This window comes from Falco biarmicus, chromosome 10 (genome assembly GCF_023638135.1).
Source record: "Falco biarmicus isolate bFalBia1 chromosome 10, bFalBia1.pri, whole genome shotgun sequence".
NCBI lineage: Eukaryota > Metazoa > Chordata > Aves > Falconiformes > Falconidae > Falco > Falco biarmicus.
In genome coordinates this window covers 17,202,940-17,228,821 of record NC_079297.1, presented here as the reverse complement: position 1 = coordinate 17,228,821, position 25,882 = coordinate 17,202,940, and the positions used below count along the sequence as shown (strand labels likewise).

The window sequence follows — 25,882 nt, the reverse complement described above, 5'->3', positions numbered from 1 at the left end:
GCGGCCAGGCCAGGCAAGCGGCGCTAATCGGACCCCCTCACTCCGCCGGTTCCCCCCGCCGCGGCAGCCCGGTAATGGCCGGGGAGGTGTGGGGGGGCTGAGCTCGGGCACTGGCACCGGCTCAAGGCGGGGAGCCAGGAACGCGGGGGCAGGAACGGGAAGGACAGCCCTGTGCCCACCCCGGCTCTGCATCCACAAAGACGCCCTCGGTGGGTTTTTTTTTTTATTCAATCCAAGTTGCCATGTGAACAGACCCAAAATACAAAAAAAAAAAAAAAAAAAAAAAAAAAAAACAAACCACCCCCCACCCCAAAAAAAACCCCCCACCAAACCACAAGGAAAGAAAAAAGGAAAGGAACCAGAGTATTCAAAAAACACAAACTGATGCAAAACTGCGCTGAGGTGGGACCCAGCCCCTCAGGGCCTCCCTCCTCCCCGGGGCCTCGCTCCCCGGCCAGGCACTGAGGGCAGGGGCGGGGGGCCGGGGGCGCTGCACCCGCTGCGGGGGGACATGACCACCGGCTCGAGAGCCCAAGGCCCAGGTGGCTGCCGCGGGGCCGGCCCAGCCGTCCTCTCGCCGATCTGGGATCCAGCCTGGAGCCAGCCGGGACAGGGCTAATCCGAGCCTGACGCAGATTCCTCCGAGCTGGGGGGTGGGCTGGCGACCCCCTCCTCCTCAGAGTCCTGCGGGCAGGGGACAAAGTCAGGGCAGCCTGGGACAAGGTCAGGGCAGCAGCTCCTGTTCCCCGACCTCTCCCACACCCCACAGCAGGGACAGGGTGGCAGCAGTGACTTGGGGACACGTGTAGCACACAGACAGGCTGCCCACACCACCACAGACAAGAGGTACCAGAGGGTCCCGGCCCCTGCAGGGACAGGACAAGCAGCCCACGTCCACAAGAGAGAAATGGAGCGTACCTGGGGGAGAGGAGCCGGGAGAGCCTTACCAAGACCCTTACCTCCTTCTTGCTCTCTGCAGAAGAGCTTTCATCACTGGAGACAAATTCCTTGCTCTTGAAGCTCTCGTTCATACTCTTGGCAGATGACTTGGAGGACAAAGACTTGGAGGCGGCGCCTTTCTTCTCCACTTTCCCCTTCATCTGCTTCTCCTGCTTCTTCTTCTTCTTTTTAGACCGCTCCCTGCGCATGTGTTGGGAGGGTGGGAGAGGAGAGGCATTACCCTGCTGACCCCACCAGCCCCCCTCTCTGGCGCCACAGAGCTGTGGACACTCTTCACACTGCCCCCAGCCCTGGAGAGGCTCAGGCAGCGTGACAGCTGTGGAACAGCCCCAGTTCAGAGGGGCCAAGCCCCGGCAACCCCTGCCAGCCCTCTCTGCTCAGCACACTCACGTCTTGGAGCTCTCTGACTTGCTGCCCCCGCTGTACTCCTTCATGGCCTTCTCGTACTCCCTCCTGGCATCTTCCGCCTTGCGGTCCCATTCCTGCAGCAAGGGCACAAGGTTAGCGGGGCCTTCTCTCCTCCTCCTGCACCACCAGAGCCCACCACCGTCCCCAGCCACACCACGCCCACGCTCCCGCCATGTCCCTCACCACCCTGGATCAAGCCAACACTCACCCACCAGCCCAAAGCCATCACCTCCCCACTGCCACACTCCCCTCCCGCCTACAGAGCGCCAGGTTCCTGAGAACAAGCAAGAGCCTGCCAGGGCCCCTCCTGTCCAGCCTCCTCGCCCAGCCTCAGCTCTCCCCGCCAGCAAAGCAATCCAGACGCCCCATCCCTCACCTCCTTCTTCTCCTTGGACATGGCTTTCCAGAGCTCCCCAGCCTTCTTGGACAAGTCTGTGATGCTGATGCCAGGATGCTCTGACTTGATCTTCTCCCGGTTGGCATTCAGCCAAAGCATGTAAGCTGACATAGGCCGCTTGGGAGCATTGGAGTCTTTCCCTTTCTTGCTCTAGAAGGCAGGGAGCGGAGAGAACAAGCGTCAAAGCTTCAAACGGCACCACTTGCTGAAGACTCAGGGCTGCCCCAAGATGAGGGGCCGGGTCTCCGCTCTTCTCCATCCCACCAGTAACTCAGTTACGCCATTCAGGTGAGACAGGTTGTCAGGTGACACCCATGCAAACTCTAAGGGCAAGCTGTTAGGGACAAGTTCCCCAACACCCAAAAGGACTGTCCAGGGCACACGCAGGGGCACAACACGCCCTTTGGAAGTCTCAACCTGGACTCATCTGCAGGAGGCAGCAAGTCAGGCTTGGAAAACTGACCCAGCTGGGACAGAGCGCAGCGAGGTGACAGCACCAGATCAGGCTGTGGCAGAGGGTTGAGGTGAAGTGCAGCTGATGGGCTGCAACCTGCGTGTCCCCACAGCGAGTAGCAACTCACACTCCCTGCTCTCCACAACCCCACCAGCAGCAACATCTCACCTCTAGCTGCTTCTTGCGGGGCTTGCGGTCCTTGACAATCTTGGCCTTCTTGGCCGGCTTCTTCTCATCCCGGTCGCTGTCACCATCACCACTGGAGGAACTGGCCGAGGCGTTGCTGTCAAACCTGCATGGAGGTGCTCGGCTTCAGTGACAGCTCAAGACCCCCACCCCAGAAAGATGAAGCACGAGGTGGGGGAGGGAGAGCAGCCACAAGCAGGCAGCAAGACTTGCCCCCAAACTCTCCCAGCCTCCAGCAACCCGTAATTGAGACTTCCTGAGCTGAAGCTGTTGTTTGTGCTTAACAGCTCTCAGGGGATTCTCCTTCCACGAACACGGCTCATCATTTTCTCACTTCCTGTAAATTTTAGGCACTCACACCACCACGCAGCTCAACTCCACCAAGATCCACCTCCTCCCATTGGGCTCAACCCAGCTCCCGCTAGCACACACAGTGGCTCTTCACGCTGCTGCGGAGACTGCAATTCCCACCCACCTGCTCCCCCAACTCAGGATTTCACGGAGCTGCATCCCATCCTCCTCCCGCTGTTCTCTTTTCTAGCCTGAACAGCCAAGGCCTCATCCAGGCGCCATCTGATCCCCCCAGCCGCCCTTCTCTAACCTTTCCAATTTGTATAATGTCATTATAATTGAGCAAGCCCAGAACTGCACTTACTTCTCAAGATTTTTAAGACCAGGGATTTATAAAGCAATACCGGCTGTGCCTGGAACATTCCCCAGTGCTCATGCAGCCCCACGTGACACCCTCAAACAGCGCCTTCCAAAAGCCCCCTGCTAGACAGACACCTGCCCAGTCTCTACTCACTCTTCAGCCACATCATCATCCTCCTCACCAGGGTTGAAGGACTCATCTGGAAGGAGAGAGCATAGGGGTCAGCTTATAGCAAGGCAAGGATGGACAAGACTTCACCAGAGATGGGGTGAGGAAGCCTGATCACCAAAGACAGTCCCCTCCGGCAGGCCCTCACACCCACCAGGCCTCAGCCTTCACCTGTCTCCTCCCCAGAGCCGTCACTGCTGTCATTGGCGTTCTCCTCCCGGATCTTGCCCTCCTCCTTCATTCTCTCCAAGTAGGCATCGTGCTGGTCCTCGTCAGAGTCGGCATATTCGTCGTAGCTCTGCTTCATGCCCTGCAGGAGAGACAGCGTGAGGGCTGCGTCCTGTGCTCCCCACACTTGCACACACCCCACTTCTGGAAACTGCAACTCCTGGCATGCTCCTGGGCAGGCCCCAGTCGCATGCACAGGGTGGGGAGGACAGGAGGCCTGCCACGTCCCCTCCTTCTACCGATCAGGGCTCTGGAGAGAGGGGCAGAAGAGTTATCTGGGTTAGGGGGGGGGTCCTCTCATAAGTCATGCTGGAGTTACTGGGTTTAGTCGGGGACCACCACAGCCATGCAGAGGAAACCTGCACCAGGAGGAGGAAGAGGAGAAAGAGGAAGGGATATCGCACGGACCTTTTTCCTCTACAAGGGCAAGGAGAGAAAAGAGAGGTGAAAAAAAAAAAAGGGGGGGAAAGCAGCAAAATTTTGCAGAGAAAACAGCCCCCCCCACCCTCTCCCCACCCCAGCTGGTGGGCAGTGGTTCCAGCGGGGCGCAGGGAACCAGCCCTGCTCAGCAGGTACCTCCTTGAGGCCTCGGTTCTTGATGTTTAGCTTCTTGGCGTTGACAAAGTCAAATAGCTTCCCATACTCCTCCCTGCAGGACAGGCAGGGGGGTCAGGTATTGGCGGCAGCCAGGGTGCCAGCAGCACTGAGAGCAGCTCGCCCCACACCCCACGCCCCCTGCCCACCTCTCTATGCTGCTGAAGGTGTACTGCGTGCCCTGCTTGGTCTCGATCTCAAAGTCGAAGGAGCGGGTGGTGGTGGTCCCACGGGCAAAGTTGACGAAGGAGATCTCGTCAAAGCGGATGTGCACGGGCGGCTTGTGCACATAGATGAAGCCACGCTCCAGCGGGTACAGAAGCCCTGAGCTGGCCTTGTAGGAGCAGGTGATGCACTGGGCTCCGGAGTGTCTGTGAGGGCAAACATAGCCATCTTACACCCACGGGGAGCAAACGCCCTCCCTGTGCCCACTCCCGCAGTCAGACAGAGGACGTCAGCAGCCCAGAGGAGCCTGGCAACTGCTCCCCCAGCACAAGCCACAAATCCCAAAGAGCCCTATTTCCCTGGCCACAGGAGCAAGAAAGAGAGGGGCCAGTCCTGCTGCCAAAGTTGGGGAGGGATCTCAAACAGCTGGCCTCAGGCTACCAAAGCAACAGCTTCTTCTGTCCTAGGGCAGGCAAGGCAGGCTTTGCATCTCTCCCCATCTCCGTGCCCCTTCCTGCAGCAGGAAGATCCCACATTCCGCCATCCACAGCCCCCTTGGCTGGCAGCAGCACGCCTCACCCCTGGAAGTTGCCGGGGACAGTGATCTTGCGATTCACCAGCGCCTTCATGACCCGGCTGACCATCTCGTAGAGGGAGCCCGACATGTTCTTGGTGAGCCGCCCCTCGAAGCGTTTCTCCACCTCCTCCCTGCACAGCCGAAAGAGAGGGCAATGGTGAGAACGGGAACCCATGAGGTTTTGTTACCTCCCTCGCAGCTCCCCGAAGCCCCCCATATCCAGGGAGGGGCGCAAGGCAGTGGCCTTGCAGGAGAGGAACTCACTCATTCATGTTGAGGGTCAGGGAGATGTCCTCATCCTTGGAGAAGAGCAGGATAAGGAAGTGGTAGCGGGTCTGGCCTTGCTTTATCGGGGGGTCCAGGCTGATCTAAAAGAGAAGAGGAGGTGAAGACCTGAAATCCCCTGAAGCCATCACTTGTCACCCTTCCCTGGGGGAGGGAAGGCCCCGCGTTCCCTCCTCACCACAAAGAACATCTGCCGCTGGTCCTTATGCGGAAGCAGGAACAGGCGCAGCACGGTTGTGTAGGGAATCTTGTAGTCGAAGGTCTTGCCGTGAAGGTGCAGGAAGGTGGGGTAGATACGGATGTCATATCGCCCACGAGGCGTCAGACACTGCAGCTCCCGGAAGATGCAGATGGCATCGCCGGTGGCCTGGATCACATCCGCCTTGGAGAGGACGTTCTGAGCGAAGGCCTGCAAGGGAAGAGAGTTATGACCAGTTGAGAGTACCCAGCTACCCCACCCCCACCCGACCTGCTGTCCCCGTGGCCAGCCTCTCACCTCCACAGGGTCCACGCCATCCTCCTGGGTGGGCGGCACGTAGAAGCGAACCTCCATGAGCGAGACCTCAGCATCATCATTCTGGTGGAACTCCAGTGTCACCTCATTCTTGCCCGTTGTGCACTGGGAGACGTTGCTGAGGGGGATCTCGAACACCGGCTGCTCCCCGATGTCAAAGGAGAGCAACTGCCCTACAGCAGGCAGGAGGGGAGACGCAGCCCGTCACAGCAGGATCGGAACCACCACGCCATGGGGCACGGGTAAGGTCCCCACTGCAAGGCAGACCCATGGGGTCCTCCTAGATCCCATCTCTAGGAACAGCCTTGGTCTTCTCACAAAATCCAGCAACACCTCTCCTCCCCCCTGCCTCCATTCCCATGCTCCCTCCCAAATCTGCAGGCTTTCTCCTTCTGGTTACAGCCCCGGGAGACAGACACTGATCAGAAGTGAACTGAAGGGAACCGTCTGTTCCCATGTTCCCCTGGACTCAGATCAGGGGGGAGCATTCACCAGCTCCCCTGGCTCCTTCACGAACCAGCAGGCTTGGACAGATGTTGGCAACTCCCATGCCAACCCTTCTTTTTCTAAGTGTTCCCTGCCTGCAAAACCTTCCCCTGGATTTGAGGCCTGCAGGTATCTTCTGCTTTCCTGGGATGGCTAACGTCCCCACCATCCCCAAGAATGCCACTAGAAAGCAGGATGTTGCTCAAGGGACCAGCCGGGTGCTGCAGGAACAGCCATGCTGGTGGGAAACTATCCCAGCTCCCCTGCCTCGGGCTGCACCTGCTGCAGCTGTTCCCTTCCCTCAGCAATGGCATTACAACAACTCACCTCCAAACCTCACTGTCCCCCAATTCCAGCCCTTCACACACAGATCCTTCTCCGCCAGCTCCAGGCAATAGTGGGCCTTGAAGAAATCCGAGAGCTTATCGAACTCCTGGACAACAGCAAGAAGGAGGGAACATCCATCAGACACCACCACATACACGCGCTGCCCTGAGCCCGTAACCAGGACACGGCCTCCCCAGTGCAAGGGAAGTGGCAAAAAAAATGGGGGTCAGCACTGTTCCCGGGGGGTGGTCAGTGCCGTCAGACTTCCAGGGAGTGCAGCTTGACACAGGACAAGCAAAATCCAGCAACTGAATAGATGCCAGCCAGGGACAAGAACAGGACAGGTACACAGGGACCAGGGGACTCACCGATTCCCGGAAACCATCATATTTGTAGACATGGCCGTTCTTGGTGAGCAGCTTGAGGCCGTGACCCAGTGCCACACGCCGCCACACGCCCTCGGCCAGCTCTGAGGCCTGGATGTTGTCCACCTTCCCCGTCTTGCTGTTCTTGAAAATCACGCCCTGACGGCTCAGCCGCAGCCGCCCGTCATTCTGGCGGGAGAGAGGCAGGTGTGAGGTGGGGGCAGCCCGCCCTGCATGCAGGGGAACAGCCCGACAACACCGACAGGCTCTGGAGCTGGGAACTGCTGGGCACAACAGGCGGCTGTGCATCCCCTCCAGACAAAACCAGGCAACCTTCCCAACTGCCCGCCGGCTTTAGTCCTCATGCACTCCCTGCCACCCGGATCCAGGATTCAAGTGGCCACAAGACTGTCGCCAGCACCCTCAGTGCCGCTATGTTTCTGTAGCTCCCTTGGGCTTTTGGGGACAATGTCCCAAAAGCCAGAGGGTTACAGGTGACCCAGAAACACTCCACACCACTGCAAACCACCACCCCCCGCCCCATGACCCGCTCCCTGCACCAGAACAAGCTGATGGCCAGCACAGAACCCTCCTGCAGTAGCTAGGGTGGACGCCCACAGCTGGCATCCCTTCTCCCTCCTCCTGGAAACATTCCCAACCGCAACCTCGCTCGTTCCACAACAGGCTGGCACTTAAAAGCCCCTGTTGATGCTCCAAAATGCTTCAGCCCCGGAAACGAGGCACCTCCGCTCCCTGCTTCCAGGCGAGATCAGCAAAACATCCTCTGCCAGGACGAGGCAGCGCAAGACATGCTGGGGCAGGGGGAGCGCCCTGCAGCATTTTGGCTGCAAGAGCAGGTCACAACACCACGTGCCACCCACCAGGGCCCAGGCAGGTCTCCCCAGGGACTGTCCCCCCACCCCAGCTCACTCACCATGGACCCCTTCACCTCCTGGTAGATCTCGTTGAACTCCAGCGTGTCAGCCATGGCGGCCGGGGCAGGTGGCAGCACCTGGGCTGCGGGAGGGGAAGGAGGCCGAGCGCAGCGAGTCGTTCAGCTCCCGCCCCAGCCTGGCATGCCCCGGGCCAGCAGCAGGTGGGGACGAGGACAGAGCAGCTGTGGGGGCAAGGAGGAGGAGGGTGAGCAGAGCTCAGCGAAGCGGCTGCGGGGGGAAGATGGCTCCTGGGCCTCCCGCCGGGCCAGGCTCTGCACGCACGGCCGCGCCGCCGCCCCGAAAGGCCACGCCGGCCCCCCCGGGCCGCTCTCCTCGCCCCCCAACGCTGCCCCTCGGGGTGGCACGTGACCCACGCGCGGGGGGCGCCCCGGCCGCCCCCGGCCCCGCGCTCCCCCTCCCCCAGCTCTGCCTCGGCCCCGGGCCTCCCCTTGCGCCCCCCGCCCGCGGTCCCTCCAGCCCTGCCCTTCCCCTCCCCAGTGCGCCCCTCCCCCCGCACCCCAAATCCCCTCCCCGCTGCTCCCAGTCCCCAACCCCCCGACCTCATCCTCCCCCCACCGGGGCCCAGCCCCCGCCCCCCCGCCCCGGTGCGGCCCCGCCGGGCCCGGCCCCCTCCGCACCACCGCCACTTTTCCCGCCTGCGCAACACGAACCTCACGCGGAGCCTCCCTCCCGCCGCCGCCGCCGCCACCGCCGCCGGCGGAACTCGGCCTCACTTCCGCCATAGAGAGGGGCCGCTCTGGGCGCCGGAGGACCGCGCGGCAACGGCGCGGACAGGACCATAGAGCGCCGGGAGGACTACGGCTAGAGAGTACGCGGCGCCCCGCACCCGCTACAGAGGAGGTGGCGAGTGGGGTGGGGCTGCATCAGCTGCTCCCCCGGGCCCCCACCGGCCGCGCTGCCTCGCTGGGCACCGTAGAGCGGCGGGAAGCCTCTGGCTCGCAACCGGGACCCCCGGGCTGGGGGCACCCAGGGGGCGGGGGCGCCCCGGCCCCCCGAGACGGGGCACCCCCAAAGGCCCCCCGGGGACCTGGGACCCCGCTGCGCCCCCCGACACGGGGCTCCCCCGCCACCGGCACGGCGAGGAGGGCACCCGGCACCGCCCCTCCCCGCCTCCCCCGAGCCGTGCCTCCGCCCCCCGCCCGGCGCCCGCCCTGCCCGCACCAGCCCTCGCTGCCTGTGCCCTGCCGGTACCGCTGCCTGTGCCCTGCCTCCCAGCCCTGTCCTGCCCATAGCACCCCTCGCTGCCGGTGCCCCTGCCTGCCCCCGCCCTGCCTGCACCATCCCTCGCCGCCGGTACCGCTGCCTCTGCCCTGCCCTGCCCTGCCTGCCTCTGCCCTGCCCTGCCTGCCTGCCTGTGCCCTGCCTGTGCCCTGCCCTGCCTGTGCCCTGCCTGCCCTGCCCCGCCCTGCCCATGCCGGCTCCGCGCCCCGGCACCCGCTGGGTGACCAGTTTCTTCTCCTACGAGACCACCAAGTCGGTGGTGGTGAAGAGCTGGGTGGTGGGGGCCATCAACCGCGGCGTGCAGCTCCTCATCCTCGCTTACTTCGTGGGGTGAGACCCCCGGCAGGGCCGCATGCGGTGGTGACAGGCGGGTGGCACCCGGGGGGCAGGGGGCTGCTGCCAGTGACACCCGCGGGGTGACAAGGGGAGGGGGGTGATGATTTGTGGCAGTGGGGGGACAGTGAAGGGACAGCTGGGGTGGGGGGGGCAGGGGGTGTCAGCACGGGTGACAGGGTGGGTGACAGCATGGGTGATAGGGCGGAGGAGGGACAGGTGAGAGGGTGACAAGTGTGTCAGTGCCAGGAATGTCAGGTGTGCCAGCATGAGTGACACGATGGGAGAGGCCAGGAGAGCATGCCGGTGCAGGTGACGGGGGTGTTGGTGCGGGTGATGCAAGGGGGACAGCCAGCAGAGCATCCTGGTGCAGGTGACAGGGAGGGGACAGTGTCGGTGTGGGTGACACAAGGGGGGCGGGAGCAGCAGCACGGCCACAGCAGGTGACAGAGTGGGGTCTCTGCCCCCGGGTGCTCCCTGGGGGGGTGACAGCAGCCATCAGCAGGTGACAAGCACCTGTCAGAGGACTGGCAGCCACACGTGCTGGCAGCCCCGGGTGCCACAGAGCTCCAGCAGCTGGGGGTGGCAAGGGAGGCACAGGCAGGTGCTATGGGGGTGGCCGTCCCCACCGTCACCCTCTGCGGGTGTTGTCCCAGCTGGGTGTTCCTCCATGAGAAAGCCTACCAGGTGCGGGACACTGTCATCGAGTCTTCGGTGGTGACCAAGGTCAAGGGCATCGGGCGCTATGCCGGTCGGGTGCTGGACACGGCCGACTACGTCACCCCCCACCAGGTTCGGGGGTGCCGCCCCACCCCCTCCCCCGCCCCGCCTCAGTTTCCCCCTTGGAAGCGAGCAGAGGGTGATGGGGATGCCCCCCTCCCAGGGCACCTCGGTGTTCGTGGTGGTCACCAAGCAGATCCTGACGGAGAACCAGGTGCAGGGCATCTGCCCAGAGGTATGGGGCTGGGGGGGGCGGGGGGGGCACGCTGGGGTGCACCCCCTCCTCTCACGGCTCCCCTGCAGAGCGAAGCCGAGTACCGCTGCACGGCCGACCATGACTGCCGGGGCAAGAACCCCGCCACAGGCAGCGGTGAGGGGGGGGGGCCGGGGGGGGCCGGGGGGGCCGGGGGCCCTGCCTGCTCCCCACACTGACGGGGGGGCCGGCAGGACTGCTCACGGGGCGCTGCGTCCCCTACAACCGGACCCTGCACACCTGTGAGATCCGGGGCTGGTGCCCGCCTGAGGTGGACACCGTGGATGTGTGAGTGTGACGTGGGGTACAGCGGTGCTGGGGCTGGCAGGTGTCCATGCCCCCCCTCCGTGTCCCCATAGACACCCCCTGTTTCCCTAGACCCGTCATGCTGGAGGCCGAAAACTTCACCCTCTTCATCAAGAACAGCATCCGCTTCCCACTCTTTGGTTTTGAGAAGTGAGTGGTGGCGGGGACATAGGGACAGGCATGGGGGCCGTGTGTCCCCCTGGCCCAGGTGGCTGATGGCTGTGTTCTCCCCAGGGCCAACCTGCCGCCTCCCGGCAGTGGGGGGCAGCTGGGACGGTGCCGGTTCCACCCCGAGCGGCAGCCCCTCTGCCCCATCCTGCGGCTGGGGGACGTGGTGCGCCTCGCCGGGCAGGACTTCCCCACGCTGGCCGCCACCGTGAGCCGGGGGACACGGGGACATGGCAGGCGGGCTGTGGGGGCACGGGGATCTGAGGCAGGGGGCGTGGGATGTGGGGGCACAGGGACACGGGACATGGACCTTGAGGACACAGGGATGTGGGACATGGGGACACAGAGAGGCACGGGATGTGGGGATGTGATATGTGGAACATGGGGACATGGGGATGTGCTGTGTGAGGACAAGGGGACATGGGGACAGAGTCACGGGGCGTGGGGATGCAGGGATGTGATATGTGGGATGGGGGGACATGGGAATGTGAGATGTGGAGCATGGGGATGGGAGATGTGGGGGTGCAGGGCCATGGGCCATGGGGACACAGAGGCATGGGGCGTGGGGATGGGAGATGTGGGTCATGGGGACACGGGGATGTGGGATGTGGAGGCACAGGACTGTGGGACGTGGGGACCTGAGACATGGGATTTGGGGACATGGCGACACAGGGATGTGAGACAGGGGACATGGGACATGGGGATGTGGGCCATGGGGCCATCGATACAGGGCACAGGGACGCAGGGACATGGGGACATGGGATAGAGGGCACAGGGATGTGGGGACATGGGGCCAGGGGGCCGCAGCATGTGGCTCACCTGCCGGCGGGGGCAGGGGGGAGTGCTGGGCATCAAGATCGGGTGGGTGTGCGACCTGGACCGTGCCTGGGAGCACTGCCTGCCCCGCTACTCCTTCACCCGCCTGGATGGCCTCGCCCGCCCCCCGGCCCCTGCCACCGGCTACAACTTCAGGTACAGCACACGCCACTGCATGGGGACACGTGTGACACGCATGCGCAGCCCAGCACAGCCCCCTGTCCCGCGCAGGCACGCCCGGTACTACCGCTGGCAGGATGGCACCGAGCGCCGCACGCTCACCAAGGCCTTCGGCATCCGCTTTGACGTCCTGGTGTACGGCAATGTACGTGTGGGGCACAGCCCCCGTGGGGGCCACGGTGGGGGGACGCCTCCCCGTGACAGGGGTCTCTGCACCCGCAGGCTGGGAAGTTTGGTATCATCCCCACCCTCATCAACACGGTGGCAGCTTTCACCTCCATCAGCGTGGTGAGTGGTGGCTGTTCCCAGCCCCTCCTGTGGCGGCACCTCCCGGGGGGCTGGGGGGCCCCGCGCACCCCACAGCAGTGGGGCAGGGGGGGCGGCGGTGCCCCATGGTGACTGGGAGGGGGGTAGGGGAAAACCCCACAGCCCGTGGGGCACGGGGACACAGCAAAGCCCCGGGGTGACAGCTGCCTGGCTCTGCGGGGGCTGTGGGGGTGTCAGGGGGGTGTCCCACTGTGTGGGCCCCCCCACGCCAACGCAGACCCCCCCAGGGCACGGTGCTGTGCGATATCATCCTGCTCAACTTCCTGAAGGGAGCCGAGCACTACAAGGCCCGCAAGTTCGAGGAGGTCAGCCGTGGGGCCGGGGCTGCCGTGGGGCTGGGGGGCAGCAGGTTCCCCTCCGTGAGGGTGTTGGATGAGGCCCCTCGGGGGGATGTATGGGGCTGACCGGTGGGGGGCACGTGCAAGCACCGCCCCCGAGTCCCCCCGCAGGTGCCCTGGCTGTGGGGCAGGAACTAAGCCGGTGGCCATCCACTGCCCCACAGGTGCCAGCAGCCGGTGTGCCCATGGCCCCCACCAGCCCCACGGAGTGTCCCCCTGGGGCACTGGGGCTCTGCAGCCGGGACAAGCAGTCCACCGACTCAGGGGCCTTCTCCCTCGGCCTCTAGCCCTGGGCGCTGTGGGGCAGCCCCCCACCTGCCCCCCACTGCAGGGCACCCCTGTCTGCACCCGGCCGGAGGGGGCCCCACCGTGCTCCCCTCCAGCCCCCCCACGGCTGGCACCCCCTTTCCCAGGCTGTCGGTGGGACCAGGCACAGGGGACGTGGGACGGCGGGAGTGAGGCTGGTGGCCATGGGACAGAGGTGGCAGTGGGGACAATGTTGGGGCCATGGCGGTGGCAGCAGGGGCAGAGGGGACCAGGCACCGGGTGGCACTGGGGTAGCAGAGGGACAGCGGGGGCATGAAGGGTTAGAGGGGCAGGATGGGGGTGCGGGACAAGTGGTGGCCTCAGGGATGGCAGAGGGACATGGGGGATGTTGGGGGATGACACAGGGGATGTGGGGAGGATGGGGTGACACTGGGGGTGGCAGCAGGACACAGGGCTCCAGGGACGTCCCACAGGGGCCACCCAGGTGGGCACTGGGGCTGGGGTGCTCAGGGTGTGCAGACAGGGGACAGCCCTCGGGTATCACCCTGCTGTGCCTGTGCACCCAGTGCCACCGTGGGAATCTGGCCCCCTGCCACAGCCTCCTCACCTGCATCGGGGCCTTTGCCTGCAGCCACACTCCTACTGTGCTGTCCCAGCATCCCCAGTGTCCATCATTGGGTGCCCCAGACCTGTCCCACCGTCCCCAGTGCTCCCCTGCGTGCCCCAGCCCTGTCCCAGCACCCCCAGTGCCCCACCCCAGGCGTCCCAGCCCTGTTCCAGGGTGCCCCAGCCCCATTACCCCGCCCCTGCCCAGGTGCCCCAGGTGCCCCTCAGCAGGTGCCACCCCACATCCCCCTGGTCCCCACTGCTGCCACATCTATGGCCAAGGGGGCTCGGGGGGGCGTCTGGGCTGGGTGCTGCTTCCCGGGGCAGTGGGTGCTGTTGGGTGCCAGAAGCGACCCCCGCCTCCCCAGAAGATGGGTGCTGGGGACACGTGGGCTCAGCCCCCTCGGTGCACCCCACTTCTGTGACCCCTCCCAGCACCTCCCCACTCCCAGCCAGCTGGACCCCCCACCCCAATAAACCTTTGGCTCACAGCACCCACCCGTCTGCAGGCTGGGGGGGGGGGGAGGGGGGTTACGGGGGGACCTGGGGGGGTGGGCTGGGGTGCAGGGGTGGGGGAAGGGGAGGGCAGGACGATGCAGCCGATTGCTGGGGGCGGGGGGTGTGTGCATGGGCCTGGTGGCAGGGTGCCACCACAGCCCCTGGGGAGGGAGGGCCCTGTGACACCCATCGCCACACAGGGGCCATGCACAATGGAGGGGACACACCTGTCCCCAACCCCTCCACACACACTGTGCAACCCAGGGGGCTTCCCACCACCCCAGCACCCAAACCAGGGGCCACCCAGGACACAGACCCCCAGCCAGAGCCCATGCACAGGGACAGGTGCTGCAAGCTGATGGTCTACTGAGATCCAGGGTGAGGGGTGCAGCCCCCCCCCCCGCCCCGCAGGGCCAGTGGCGGGGTGGCAGCAGGGGTGGTCCAGGGCTGGGGAGCATGGCAGGGGGGCTGAGCCCCTCAGTACTCGCAGATGTAGGGCAGCTTCTTATTGCATTTCACACTTCTCCAGAGCCCATCTGTGGGGCGAGGGGGAGAAGGGGGGGGTTCAGCCTCGGCACCCAGCAGCACCCCCAGGCCCTGCCCCAGGGACCCGACTCTCACCCCCCGGTACCAGCCTCCACAAAGTGCCACATCCCAGCCCCCTACCCCACGAGGTCCCCGTGCGCCCTCCCCACACACCCACGAGCAGAGGCTCCCAGCACAGCCCCCCCAGGCCCTGGGTGCCCCCCGTGCCCCTCACCCCACTGACCCTGGGAGGAGAGGGTGGTGCAGCGGCTGACCAAGCACCGCGGGTGGCCGAACCGCCACTGTGAGTAGTTCCAGGGGCTGCCATCTGTCCAGCTGTAGTGCAGCTTGCCAGCCTGCGCGGGGGGGGCATGGCCGTGGGCACCCCTGGCACCGGCCATGGGGCACCCCGGGGGGCAGGCTGGGAGCACCCAGGGATGGGCACTGGGGACACCGGGACAGGGCTGGGACGCCCAGTGATGGGCACTAGGGACAGAGTTGGGGCAGCCAGGGTGGGCACTGGGGACAAAGAACAGGGCTGGAACACCCAGTGATGGGCACTAGGGACAGGGCTGGAGCACCCAGGATAGGCACTGGGGACACTGGGGCAGGGCTGGGACACCCAGGGTGGGGACAAGGGACAGAGGACAGGGCTGGGACACCTAGGGATGGGCGCTGGGGACACTGGGACAGGGCTGGGATGCCCAGGGTGGAGACAGAGGCAGGGCTGGGACACCCAGTGATGGGCACTGAGGACAGGGCTAGGGCACCCAGGGATGGGCACTGGGGATACTAGGGCAGGGCTGGTGCCCTGGGGCCAGGCAGGGTGCCACAAGGCCAGGGTGGGCCGTGGGTGTGGGGGGTCCCTTACCAGACGCTGGGTGATGGCCCCGATCCAGAGCTGCGAGGTGCCAGCAATGTGGCACCGTGCCTGCCTCTGCAGGTGGTGCTGTGGTGGCTGTGGATGGAGGCCAGGTTCCCTCTGTAGCACTGGATGCAGGTTTGCTGCGGTGGGGGGACACACACCAGTTACGGGGACACCAGGGTGGCACACGGTGCCCCCCACCCCAAACCACCCCCCCACCCATCCCTGGCCCGCCTGCGCGCTGTCAAAGGCCTGGTGGCGTACAACAAAGACATAGCGGCAGCTGATGGCACCCAGCGTGTTGGGGACATGGAGCACCCGTGTCTCACTCTCCAATGGGCACTGGGTGTCCTGCCCTGGCACCACCAGTCCTACCTTGGGGCTGGCACCAGCTGGGGACACCAGCAGGCATCAGCCCCAGCAGAGGGGTCGAGGGGGCACAAGGGGTGTCCCCACGGTGTCCCCGTGGGGTGGGCAGCCTAGCGGGCACTTACCAGGGTGGCGGGCAGAGGCCGAGCTCAGCAGGGCCAGGGTGAGGAGCAGGCAGGGCAGCATGGTGGGGCTGGGGGCACCAGCACCCTCAGTACCCTTGAGAGGGGCCATGACCGCAGTCAACCCAGTGCCCCTCTGCCACCCCCATGTGCCTTGTGCCCCGCTGCAACCCCCAGTGTCACCCTATCTTCCCCATATCCCCTGTGCCACCCCCCCATGCTTCAGTGTCCCTCTGCCACCCCAAGTGCCATTCCCAGTGCCACCGCACCCTCATGACAGCTCCAGTGCCACCCCCACAACCCCAGCACTCTCATGCCACTCCATGTCCCCCGTGTCCCTCTGCCACCCCATGTCCCTCACCTCCATCCTGCCCTTTTGCCCCACCATGCCCCCAGTGTCCCTCCACCATCTCCAGTGCCGCCCCGTGCCCCATCACCTCTGCCCCTGCCATCACCCCCCAGACCCTGCACCTCCCATGTACCTGGCTCCCCGCTGTCATCTCTGAGACCCCCCATGTCCACCAAGCACCCTGTGCCACCTCACCCCCCACCATGTCCCCGTGGCACCCCAAAGCCACCCATGCCAGCCTCAGGGACACCCCCCTGCGGCTGGGAGCTGAGCCCACCCTGCTGCCCCCATCCCTGCTCCTCACCTGGGACTTGGGGGTGCTCTGCCCGCTGTCACACTTATAAGGGTGACAGGGCCATGTGTCCCTGACCGCAGCCTTGCGCCACTTGGGCCCCAGCTCCACTGTAGCCCCCACTCACCAGCCCCTGGGCACATGGGGGGACCCTGGGGCGCCCTGCCTGGCCACAGCACGGGGTGCATTTGGTCCAGGGGAGGGTGCTGCTGTGGGGGTGCACAGGGCATGGCGATGGGTGCTGGGGGGGTCAGGGGAGGGGCTGGGAGGTGTCAAGCCATGCGCTCTGCAGGGCTGGGTCAGGGGGTGCCTGGGGGTGTCAGGCCGGGGGGGCTGTGGGAAAACAGCCAGGCCGGACCCTGGGGGCCGCAGCCGTTGGGGAGGAAGTGGCCCTTGGGCAAGCGCTGCAAGGCAGGAGATGGTATCAGCACCCCAGCCCCGCAGTGGCCCCCCCAGGACTTGCTGCACCCAACTGCCCCACAGCCCCCACCTCTGGGCCCTGCCTCCCCCAAATATCCACAGCCCCCACCCATGTGTCCCACGCACCCCCCTGCAGCCCCCACCCTTGTGACCCCAGGCATGGCAGTGGGGAACCAGCGACATGGGGGGCATTGGGGGTGGCAGAGGGGCACTGAGGGACAAGGGGTGGCGCAGGGGACGTGGGGAGGATGGAGCGACACTAGGGTGGCAGCAGGGCACAAGGCACAGGGATTGTGGCAGGGGGGCACTGGGGACATGGGGTCTCCCCAGGGTGCCCAAGGGTGCTGGTGCCCCCAGCCCCTGCTCCAGGGCAGGTGGCAGGTGGCAGAGGGACGGCCCCCACTGCCAGCCCCCTGCCACCCCAGAGGGTCCCTGTGGGTACAGCCGAGGGGGACCACCCCTTCTGCTACACAGTGGTGACCAAGCTCCACACCTACATGGGCGCCCATGTGAGGGGGGCATGGGGTGCTGGCAGGTGCCAACCAGGAGCTGCTGAACCTGCCCTGCACCCACACCCATGGCATGCTCCGGATTGGGGCCATCACCAGGGGTAGGGTGAGGGGCTGGGTGCTGGTTATGGGGTGCTGGGGCTGGTGTTGGGCTGGCCAGGGGGTGCTGCAGCTGGGGGCTAGCGGGGAGAGTGAGCAGCAGGGCTGGGTCTAGATTTGGGTGTAGGGTGCTGGGTGCCAGGGCTGTTTTTTTGGGGTGAAGGGCTGGATATTGGGTGCTGGGGCTGGTTTTGGGGGTGAGGGACTGGGAATGGGGTGCTGGGTGCCAGGTGCTGGGGCTGGTTTTGGGAGGCGAGGAGCTGGGTGCTGGGGCTGGTTTTGGGGTGCAAGGGTCTGGGGCTGGTTTTTGGGGGCAAGGGTCTGGGCATGGGGCATTGGGTGCCAGGTGGTGGGGCTGTTTCTGGAGGGCAAGGGGCTGGGTATGGGGTGCTGGGGCTGGTTTTTGGGGGCGAAGGTGCTGGGGCAGCGCGGGGGGGGGGTGGGGGGGTGCAGCAGGGGCTGTAGTGGGAGGACGCCAGCCCCTGGAAGCGGGTGCCCACCCAGCCCTGCCGCCTCTTCATTACCCGCACCACCCACCCTGAGGGCACCCACACCCCCACCCACCGTGCCACGTCACCCAGGCTCTGGGGGCACTGGGCCACCCCAAGGCTCTGACACTGGCCCCTGGGCCCGGACGGGCTCTGGAGAGGCAAGTTCTGCTTCCAGCTGCCCACTTCCTCTGCCAGTACTGGGGGCACCCAGGGATGCTGCCGTGCCTCCCCCAGTTCCTGAGGACCCACAGCAGCCCCTGTCCCTTACCCAGCTAAGAGGCTGTGTTCCTGTGTGCCGAGGGTCCTGGGAGGGAGTGGGGTGCCCAACCCCATAGCAGACACTGGAGAAGCCCTAGTGGCTGGGGGTGCTGGGATGGAACAGCACAGTGAGCAGAGGGGTCATCAATATTTATTCCCCCCACCCCAAACACGCCCCATCCCACTGGCACAGCACCCTGCGTGTGGGTGCTGTGTGTGGAGCTCAGTGGGGCATCTCGGTGGGGGTCTCGGCGCCTGGGGGTGCTGCGAGGGGGGTGCCAGCAGCCCCCAGCTCCTTGGCTCGCCGCCGGCACTCACGGGCCACCACCACGGGACTGACAAAGGCCACCAGCACCACAGCGATGAGCCCCAAGTTCACCTGGGGGGGTACTGTCAGTGCATGGGGCCAGGAGACTGGCCCCACCCAAGAGAGTGTCTGTGGGCCAGCCCCACAGCCCTCCCCCCAGCTCCCCTCTGCTAGGCACAAGACCCCCATTCCCCAAGAGGCAGGACCCCCATCCCGCTGTGGGGCACAACCCCCATCCCTCCCCAGGGCAGGACATGTTCCCCCATGGGGCAGGACCCCCATCCCTCCGCAGGGCAGGATGCATTCCCCCATGGGGCAGGACCCCATTGCTCCCAGGGGCAGCTGTGGGGTGGCCATGGGGCAGCCATGGGGCAGACACTTACATAGAAGGGGTCCCCGTGGAGCGGCCCGCGCACGAGAGCAATGCAGGGGTACTGCAGCAGGGCCACCAGCGCCGACAGTGCCATGGCCAGCCCGTACAGCTTCCCAAAGTGCTGCGGGGGGAACCTGCCCGGCCGGCCACCGTGTCACTGCTGCATCCTGACACCCCTGCCCCGCCGTCCCCACCATGACCCTGCCACCACCACCTTGTCCCTTGCCACCTCCTGACACTGCCACCATCCCCTGCCACCCCACTTGGCCCTACCACTGTCCCGTGCCATCCCAATGATGACCCTGCCACCATCCCCTGCCAACCTGTTCCCTCAACCCTAATCCCTACCACCCACACACAGTCCCCTGCCACCACCCCCCTGCCACCCTGACCCAACCACCCTAACCCCACTGCCCTGCCCCCTGCCACACTGACCCCACCACCCTGTCCCCTGCTACCATCCCCTGCCATCCCTGCCTAGTTCCCTGCCACACTGACTCCCGCCACCACCACTGTAACCCCACTGCCCTGTCCCCTGCCACTGCCACCCTGACCGCTCCGCCCCGTGCCCCGCCAGCAGGGCAGCGGTGGCCGCAGGACTCACGCAATGGCCAGGAAGGCGGCGTTGCCCCCATAGAGGAAGGAGCGGCTGAGGACCTGCAGCACGAAGGTGGCAAACTGGACAGGCAGCACCGGGCACCGCCGCGCAGATGGAGAAGAGCACACACTGCACCACTGTCACCACCAGTGACAGCACGGAGGCCCGCAGGTCAGCCAGCGCGCCCAAGGCTCCTGTGGGCACAGCAAGGTCAGGGCATGGAAGGGACACGTCCCAAGCACCGCGGGATCTGGTCATGGCAGCGGTGGTACCCAGCCATGACCCCAGGGCACAGGGGGGACGTTGGTGGCATGGACGCACCCCAGGGACCCGTGGGGCCGGGGCAGGGGGTGCTGGGGCTGGTTACCCTCAGGGCGGGGGGTCTTGCCCCGCTTGTGTCGGTCAAGAATGAGGCCGTTCCATGGGGCACAGAGCACCCCGCAGAGCTGGGTGAAGGCGAAGGCGTTGGTGTAGGTGCTCACTGCGGGGAGACAACGTCAGGGCGGGGGCAGCACCCCACCACATTGTCCCCCTGTCCCCACCGCAGCAGCCGGGCCCTACCCAGTTGGCGGTCTCCGCTGGCCAGGTGATTGAGGAGGGGGTTGAAGGTACCAATGAAGAGGTAATGGCGCAGCTGCATGACGGAGAGCCAGGCCACGTGCCAAGCGAAGAGCTTCGAGCATATGCAGGCCCTGAAGGACACCCCGGGGGGGTCCCTGCCGCCTGCGCCCCAGGGCGTCAGGGTGGGGCACGGCCCCCGGCCCCGCCCCATCGGGCCCCGCCCCCAGGCCCACCCGCTACCCCCCGCGCCCCCCTGCGTGGCCACGCCCACCCCTCGACCTCACCCATGCACCGCCTGGGGCCGCACCTCCTTCATCTGCATAACCACGCCCACACCCCCGACCATCCACAAGTAGCCACGTCCAGCCGGAGGCCACACCCTCTAAATTTGCACGGTCACGCCCACCTCCCCGGGCCTCGCCCCCCTTCATCTGCATAGCCCCCGCCCACTGTTCGCCCCGGTGACCACGCCCACCTCGCACACGTGCCAGACACCAACATGGCCCCGCCCCCCGAGATCAGCCGCCCCGCCCCCGCACCTCGGGGGGCGCTGCCCTCCAGCGGGGTCTCCTCGGGGCCGGCCACCTCCGGCCGGCGCTTCTCCTCGTAGGTGCGGTACGACTTGGAGTGCCCCGGGCACCGCAGCCTGCCGCAGCGCCCGCCCGTCACCCACGGGATGGGACCCCCCACCCACAAGGGGGGAAGCCCCCACCCAAGGGACAAGCATTGCCAACACCCAGGGACAGGACCCACTGACACCCATGGGATGGGACCCACCAGCACCCACCCCCCACGGGACAGGCATGGCCAGCACCCATGGGGATGGCACCCACCAGCATCCACGGGGGCAACCCATCAGCACCCACAAGGGAGGGACCCACAGATACCCATGGGATGGGACCCACCAGAACCCACCGCCCATGGGACAGGCATTGGCAACACCCACGAGATGGGACCCACCAGCACCCACGGGGGGACACCCACCACCCACCCATGAGGTGGGACCCCACCACCCACCCACAAGATGGGACCCACCACCCACAGGACAGGCACCCCGGCCCTGCGGGGCGCAGGCAGGGCCCCTACCCGTAGTTGTAGCCGGGGGGGCAGCGGGTATGGGATGCGGGTGCAGGGCATGAGGAAGAGGGTGCGCAGCAGGTGCCAGGCGCTACAGGCCGCCATGAAGAGGAACATGGCTTTCAGGGACAGCCCATGCCCATACAGCACCTGGGGACAGTGACAGGCTGCCACCAGGACATGTCGGCCACCTGCCACCATCCCAGCCCCCTGTCCCCACATGTGGTCCCAGCTGTGACCCAGCTGTGCCAGCTCTGTCCCCAGCTGTCCCCGCAGTGACCATGGCGGGCCCCTGGGGACATCCAGCACCACCACCCCGGGCACTCACTGCCACATCACCCCCCACCCCATGCCCACCTTGACAATGAGGAAGGTGGCGGACGAGGAGTCAAAAGCCCCGTTATACAGGGTGATGATGATGGAGCGGTACTTCCCAAAGAGGTTGCCCACCTGGCATGGAGAGACACCCCCCGCCGGCACTGTCAGGACCCCCCCAGCACCGGGCAGGGTGCCCCGGCCAAAGGGTGGGGGTCAGGGTGCCGGGGAAACTCACCTGCATGTTGGTGAGAATGAGGAGGATGCCACCCACCGACAGCATGGACATGGCCGGGAAGAGCAGCACCGCCAGCTCTGGGAACGCAGGGGTCAGCAGGGACAACGGGGGGTCCCTGCCGGGTCCTCCCCCGGGGCTGGGGCCCCTCACGCCCATAGGGTCTCACCTGGGGCGGAGAAGGCGACGAGCAGGATCCCGCCGGTGTAGAGGGTGCTGAGGCATGGAGACAGAAGTGATATGTAGGGAGGGGTCCTGAGGGGCAGCTGGCACACCTGCACCCTGGCGCTGCTCTGCATCGGCACCCAGCACCCCAATATCTCATGGCGCTCCCAGCACCACTAGGCACCCTGGGACCAAGGGACAAGGGGATGCAGGAGGTCCCTGTGGTTACAGGGGTGCTGCGAGGAGACCTGAAGGTGTATGGGGGGCTGCAGGCAACGGGGGGGCATGGGACACACTGGGGACAGTTGGTGGCATTGTGGGAGAGGTGCCAGGGTGGGCTGTGCACCTCCAGTGCCCCAAAGCCAGCGCCCCGGGCTGGCACGGGTGCCCCCGCTGGGCTGACATGGGTGCTCCCCCCGCAGGCAGGGCCCTGCCTGCCCCACCCTGCCTGGCTGCCCCGATAACCACCCCGCTCTAGAGCGTCCCCTCCCAGCACCCTAAAAACAGCCCCTCAACCCCCCGGCACCCACGGGTGCCCCAGCCCTGCCTGCCAGCACTGCCCCCCGCACCCACTCACATGGCGATGAGGCGGGCGGTGGCGGTGCCAAAGCGGTCAAAGATGAAGCCCATGGGGAAGGTCATGAAGTTGTTCATGAAGGAGCCGATGGTGAAGACGAGGGAGAACTGCTCATCCTGCTCGCCGCAGCCTGCGGGGTGGCCGTCAGCGGGGACACAGCGACAGTGGGGACACGGGCATGCGGACAACAGGGATGTGGGGACAGCGGGACATGGGGACAGGGACAGCGCGGACATGGGACAGCACAAGGCATCAGGACAGTGGGGACAGCAGGGACATGAGGTGCTACAGTGGACAGGAAAAACAGGCACCTGAGGCACCAGGACAGTGGGGACATGGGACACCACTGGGCACCGGGCAGGGAGGACACATGCCACTTCAGGCCACCGGCACCACACAGACATGAGCCACTGGTACCCCGGGACACAAGCAGTTGGGGGACACAAGGCAGGGTGACAGCGGGGCCAGGGCCACCACAGGGACAGCGGTGGCCAGAGACCCTACCAGTCTGTGAGGTCTGGTTGTGGCTGGTGTTGGTGGGCTGGCATAGGTCCCTGAAGTAGTTCAGATCCTTGAGGACAAAGACGAGGGAGGCCCAGCCGAAGATGACACCGCAGAAGACCCCGCACTCCAGCAGCCCTGAGAGGAGGGTCCCCAGGCGCTTGGCCAGCCCCGCGCCCCCCCCCCGCCATGTCACCGGCCTGGGGGATCCGTGCTGCACCTGGAGGGTGACAGACCGGGGTGTCACACCCATCCTGGCACCCACACGCTGACACCCCCCACACACCCAGCCAGCGTCCAGCACGCGGGGCTTGGCAGCACGTGGGGGCACATGGCCACTGGGCAAAGGCCACCACGGTCCCAGCTCTGCCCCTTGTCCCCGGCCGCTGGCACCGGTCCCCTGTGCACGCCGGGGCACAGGCAAGGACCCTGCTGGCGGCCGGGGCTTTGCACACACACGCTCACACGCATGCACATGTGCTGGCACCCCCTGCGCCCAGGCACGCGCCCCCACCCACCTGCACAAGGCCGGGCCCTCCCGCCGTCGCCACCACCGCCGCGGAGTTTGGACCCTGGCACAGGGTGCCCGGGTCGCACACCGGCACCGCGCACACCCCCACCGGCACAGCCCCCCCACTAATCTCCCAGGAGCACCCACGGGCCCCCCCCGGGGCTGCTGGCACCTGATAGCAGCTCGGTGTCCCCGCCGCGCCGGGACCCCCCCCACGAGGCTCCCTATCGCCCCGCACCAGCCCGTCCCGGGGACCGGCTGCTTCCCGGGGCAGGCCTGGCACAGCTCCACGGCACCGGCATGCCGCCAGGCACCCAGCTGCGTGCGCTGGGGGTACACCGGCACCCCCGGGCACCTGGCACGGCCGCTGGGAACCTGGCACGCCACGGCAGGGGCCCTGGCACCCGCCCTGGGAGCCTGGCCTGCTCCCTGGGGACACTGGCACGCTGCCGGGCACGTCGACACACCCCTTGCAGACACCGACACACCCCCCCGGGGGCCCCAGCACGCTGACGGGGACACCCACGCGTCCCTTGGGGGACACCAGCACATCCTTGGGACGCTGTGTCCCCCTGCCCTGGGGACCCTGGCATGCTGCTGGTGACCGTGACATGTTCTCTGGGGACACTCTTCCCCTCCACCAAGGACTCCATCGCCACCCTGGGGACGCTGGCACACTGCTGGTGGCCCACCACCCTCCTGGGGGGCCATCATGGCCAGGGGACACCTTGTCTGTCCCTGCCCACCCACTGGGACCTCCCGTCCCTCAGTGTCACGGGTGCGACCCCCAGCCAGGTGCCACAGACGCTACGTCCCCGTCAGCCAGGTGCCACCAGCGCCACATCCCCCTCACCTGCATCCCCCCACCCCACTCACCCACCCACTTTCTGCACCCGCCACGCCAGGCCCCCAGTCACCGTGTCCCCGTGTCACCGTCCCAAGGCCTGTGCAGCTGCAGCCGGTGTAATGGCCGCTAATGAGGCCTCATTACAGCAGCCGAGCGGCTAAAGATTAACCGGGCACCGGGGGCAGGTGGTGCCGACCCGCCGGGGCCGGGGGGGGGCTGTGCTATCTTTAGCCGCCCCGCGGGGGCCGGTGGGGAGCCAGGGGACATCACCCTCCCGGCGCTGCTGTGGCACCCCCACTGCATGGCAAGCAGCTGCCACGGGCACCCCAAGGTGCCACGTCACGAGTGTCACTGCCTGTGGCACCCTGAGACACCCAGTGATGGGTGTCACTGCCACAGGCGCCCCAAGACACCCAGTCATGGGTATCAGTTGCCACTCAACCGTACTGGGAAGCCCCAGCCATGCTGGTCTCCCCAAGCCGTACCAGTGTGCCCCAGCCATACTGGTGAGCCCCCTATGGGGGAGCAGGAGGTTCGGGGCCCTTGGCACCGGTGACTCCAGTCCCTCCAGCCACATTGGCCCTGCCGTGTCCCCCCAGCTCACCCTGAACTGTGACAGAGGTGCAGGTGGGGACAGGGGACGCCCCCCCCGCCCAGTCCCCCTAGCAGCAAGGGCGTCCTGCCCGCTTGGGCCTCGCTCCAGCTCCTCCAGCCTCTTTCACTGTAATTATTAATTGTAACAAAGGCCGGTTCTTCCCTGCGGGGACTGCCCAGTCCCCAGGCAGCCAGCTCGTGGCTTCTCCAGAAGCTGCTATGGGGCTGGGCTGGGGGTGCCCTGTGGGTCACCAGGGTGTGCAGCACCCCTGCTGCAGAGCGTGAGGTGCCCTTGCGGTGAGCATTGCCAGCGCCCCACAGAGCAGGGGTAGGGGCAGTGGTGTGGGGCAGGCAGGCGGCGGCGGCAGCCCTGGCTGTGGGGACTTTGCCCGTGCACGTGTGGTGGGGGGACACGTGTGGCAGGGGGGATACACGTGCCCCTGGGGGTGGGCAGCCATAGGGCAGATCTGTGCCAGCGCTCATAGCCCGCCCCATGCTGTGGTGGCACCAGGGCAAGGCCCTAGGGTGCTGGGGGTGAGTGTGGGACACACAGGGGCAAGAGGGACAAGCAGGGGGCAGGGGGCATCCCCCTGGGCACAGCCCTGCCCCACGGTCCCGGGGCCCACACAGCTCCACGGCCAGGCCTGCCACACATACCCCAACACCCCCCCCATCAGCCCCCATCACGTGCACTCAGCCCCCCAGCTCATGGTCCCCAGCCCTGTGACCCCCACGGCCCACAGCCCCCACAGCTCCCCAGCTCACGGCCCACAGCCCCCATGGACCGCAGCCCCCACAGCCCCCAGAGCCCCACAGCTCATGGCCCCCAGCTCCATGGCCACCCCACCACCTCAATCCACACGCCCACCCCACTCCCAGCCCCCCAGCCTCCATGGTCCCCACAGCCCCATGGCCCCCGGCCTCACAGCCCCATGGCTCCTCCCGCTTATGGCCCCCAACCCCCATGGCCCCCCAGCTCATAGCCCCCAGCTGCCCCATCCCATCCCCACGGGCCCCAGCTCCTCCCACCCCAGCCCCACGGCCCCTACGGCCCCCACAGCCCCCAGCTCACGGCCCCCAGCCCCCCTTCCCATCCCCACGGCCCCCAGATCCCCCTCCCATCCCCACGGCCCGGGACCATCCGGGCCCCCGCGCTCCCCCGCGGCT

At 66.4% G+C, this 25,882-nt stretch overlaps 4 protein-coding genes across 8 annotated transcripts; 1 reads left to right on the top strand and 3 right to left on the bottom strand.

The window, feature by feature from the left end:
- Positions 1-364: 364 nt before the first annotated feature.
- SSRP1 (structure specific recognition protein 1) lies at positions 365-8,507 on the bottom strand. Of its 3 annotated transcripts, none has more exons than XM_056354139.1 (17): positions 8,373-8,507; positions 7,701-7,883; positions 6,770-6,955; positions 6,402-6,507; positions 5,571-5,761; positions 5,253-5,483; positions 5,054-5,157; positions 4,792-4,920; positions 4,197-4,418; positions 4,030-4,102; positions 3,397-3,535; positions 3,211-3,256; positions 2,388-2,511; positions 1,745-1,915; positions 1,351-1,442; positions 948-1,140; positions 365-684 (listed from the first exon to the last, which is right to left on the bottom strand). In XM_056354139.1, exons 2-17 carry the CDS (start codon positions 7,752-7,754, stop codon positions 616-618), a joined length of 2,130 nt encoding a protein of 709 aa, XP_056210114.1. In that variant the 5' UTR covers positions 7,755-7,883; positions 8,373-8,507; the 3' UTR covers positions 365-615. The 3 variants fall into 3 exon arrangements, with proteins under 3 accessions (XP_056210114.1, XP_056210116.1, XP_056210115.1); XM_056354141.1 differs by having other exon boundaries at positions 960-1,140; XM_056354140.1 differs by lacking the exon at positions 8,373-8,507 and adding an exon at positions 8,340-8,363.
- Positions 8,508-8,941: 434 nt separating this feature from the next.
- P2RX3 (purinergic receptor P2X 3) lies at positions 8,942-13,751 on the top strand. Of its 3 annotated transcripts, XM_056354145.1 has the most exons (12): positions 8,942-9,273; positions 9,933-10,068; positions 10,160-10,231; positions 10,300-10,366; positions 10,444-10,537; positions 10,628-10,705; positions 10,790-10,931; positions 11,559-11,695; positions 11,771-11,864; positions 11,942-12,007; positions 12,274-12,351; positions 12,549-12,809. In XM_056354145.1, exons 1-12 carry the CDS (start codon positions 9,134-9,136, stop codon positions 12,669-12,671), a joined length of 1,227 nt encoding a protein of 408 aa, XP_056210120.1. In that variant the 5' UTR covers positions 8,942-9,133; the 3' UTR covers positions 12,672-12,809. The 3 variants fall into 3 exon arrangements, with proteins under 3 accessions (XP_056210120.1, XP_056210121.1, XP_056210119.1); XM_056354146.1 differs by lacking the exon at positions 12,274-12,351; XM_056354144.1 differs by lacking the exon at positions 12,274-12,351 and having other exon boundaries at positions 11,771-12,007; positions 12,549-13,751.
- Positions 13,752-15,147: 1,396 nt separating this feature from the next.
- On the bottom strand, positions 15,148-16,792 carry PRG2 (proteoglycan 2, pro eosinophil major basic protein). Its single transcript, XM_056354498.1, has 3 exons — positions 15,640-16,792; positions 15,380-15,537; positions 15,148-15,285 (listed from the first exon to the last, which is right to left on the bottom strand). The coding sequence occupies exons 1-3, from the start codon at positions 15,746-15,748 to the stop codon at positions 15,148-15,150; spliced, it is 405 nt and encodes a 134-aa protein (XP_056210473.1). The 5' UTR covers positions 15,749-16,792.
- Positions 16,793-18,189: 1,397 nt separating this feature from the next.
- On the bottom strand, positions 18,190-24,084 carry SLC43A3 (solute carrier family 43 member 3). Its single transcript, XM_056354142.1, is given in 15 exon segments — positions 18,190-18,433; positions 18,745-18,868; positions 19,339-19,430; positions 19,432-19,526; positions 19,700-19,813; positions 19,894-20,055; positions 20,433-20,539; positions 20,980-20,999; positions 21,001-21,120; positions 21,328-21,420; positions 21,524-21,600; positions 21,690-21,736; positions 22,263-22,392; positions 22,767-22,983; positions 23,447-24,084. Coding segments are annotated over 15 exon segments (1,995 nt in total). The 5' UTR covers positions 23,888-24,084; the 3' UTR covers positions 18,190-18,277.
- Between the last annotated feature and the right edge of the window lie 1,798 nt (positions 24,085-25,882).

Bases quoted from the DNA above. Each gene is read 5' to 3' on its own strand.
- SSRP1 (XM_056354139.1), bottom strand. From the start codon at position 7,754: ATGGCTGACACGCTGGAGTTCAACGAGATCTACCAGGAGGTGAAGGGG. The intron at 3,257-3,396 runs GTGAAGGCTGAG...CTCTCCTTCCAG, and splicing joins CGGCTCTGGGGAGGAGACAG to ATGAGTCCTTCAACCCTGGT. The intron at 1,916-2,387 runs GTGAGATGTTGC...CCTGCCTTCTAG, and splicing joins CCCGCAAGAAGCAGCTAGAG to AGCAAGAAAGGGAAAGACTC.
- P2RX3 (XM_056354144.1), top strand. From the start codon at position 9,134: ATGCCGGCTCCGCGCCCCGGCACCCGCTGGGTGACCAGTTTCTTCTCC. The intron at 10,538-10,627 runs GTGAGTGTGACG...CTGTTTCCCTAG, and splicing joins GAGGTGGACACCGTGGATGT to ACCCGTCATGCTGGAGGCCG. The intron at 11,696-11,770 runs GTACAGCACACG...TGTCCCGCGCAG, and splicing joins GCCACCGGCTACAACTTCAG to GCACGCCCGGTACTACCGCT.
- PRG2 (XM_056354498.1), bottom strand. From the start codon at position 15,748: ATGGCCCCTCTCAAGGGTACTGAGGGTGCTGGTGCCCCCAGCCCCACC. The intron at 15,538-15,639 runs GTAAGTGCCCGC...TGGTGTCCCCAG, and splicing joins GGCCTCTGCCCGCCACCCTG to CTGGTGCCAGCCCCAAGGTA. The intron at 15,286-15,379 runs GCGGGCCAGGGA...CCCCCACCGCAG, and splicing joins AGGCCTTTGACAGCGCGCAG to CAAACCTGCATCCAGTGCTA.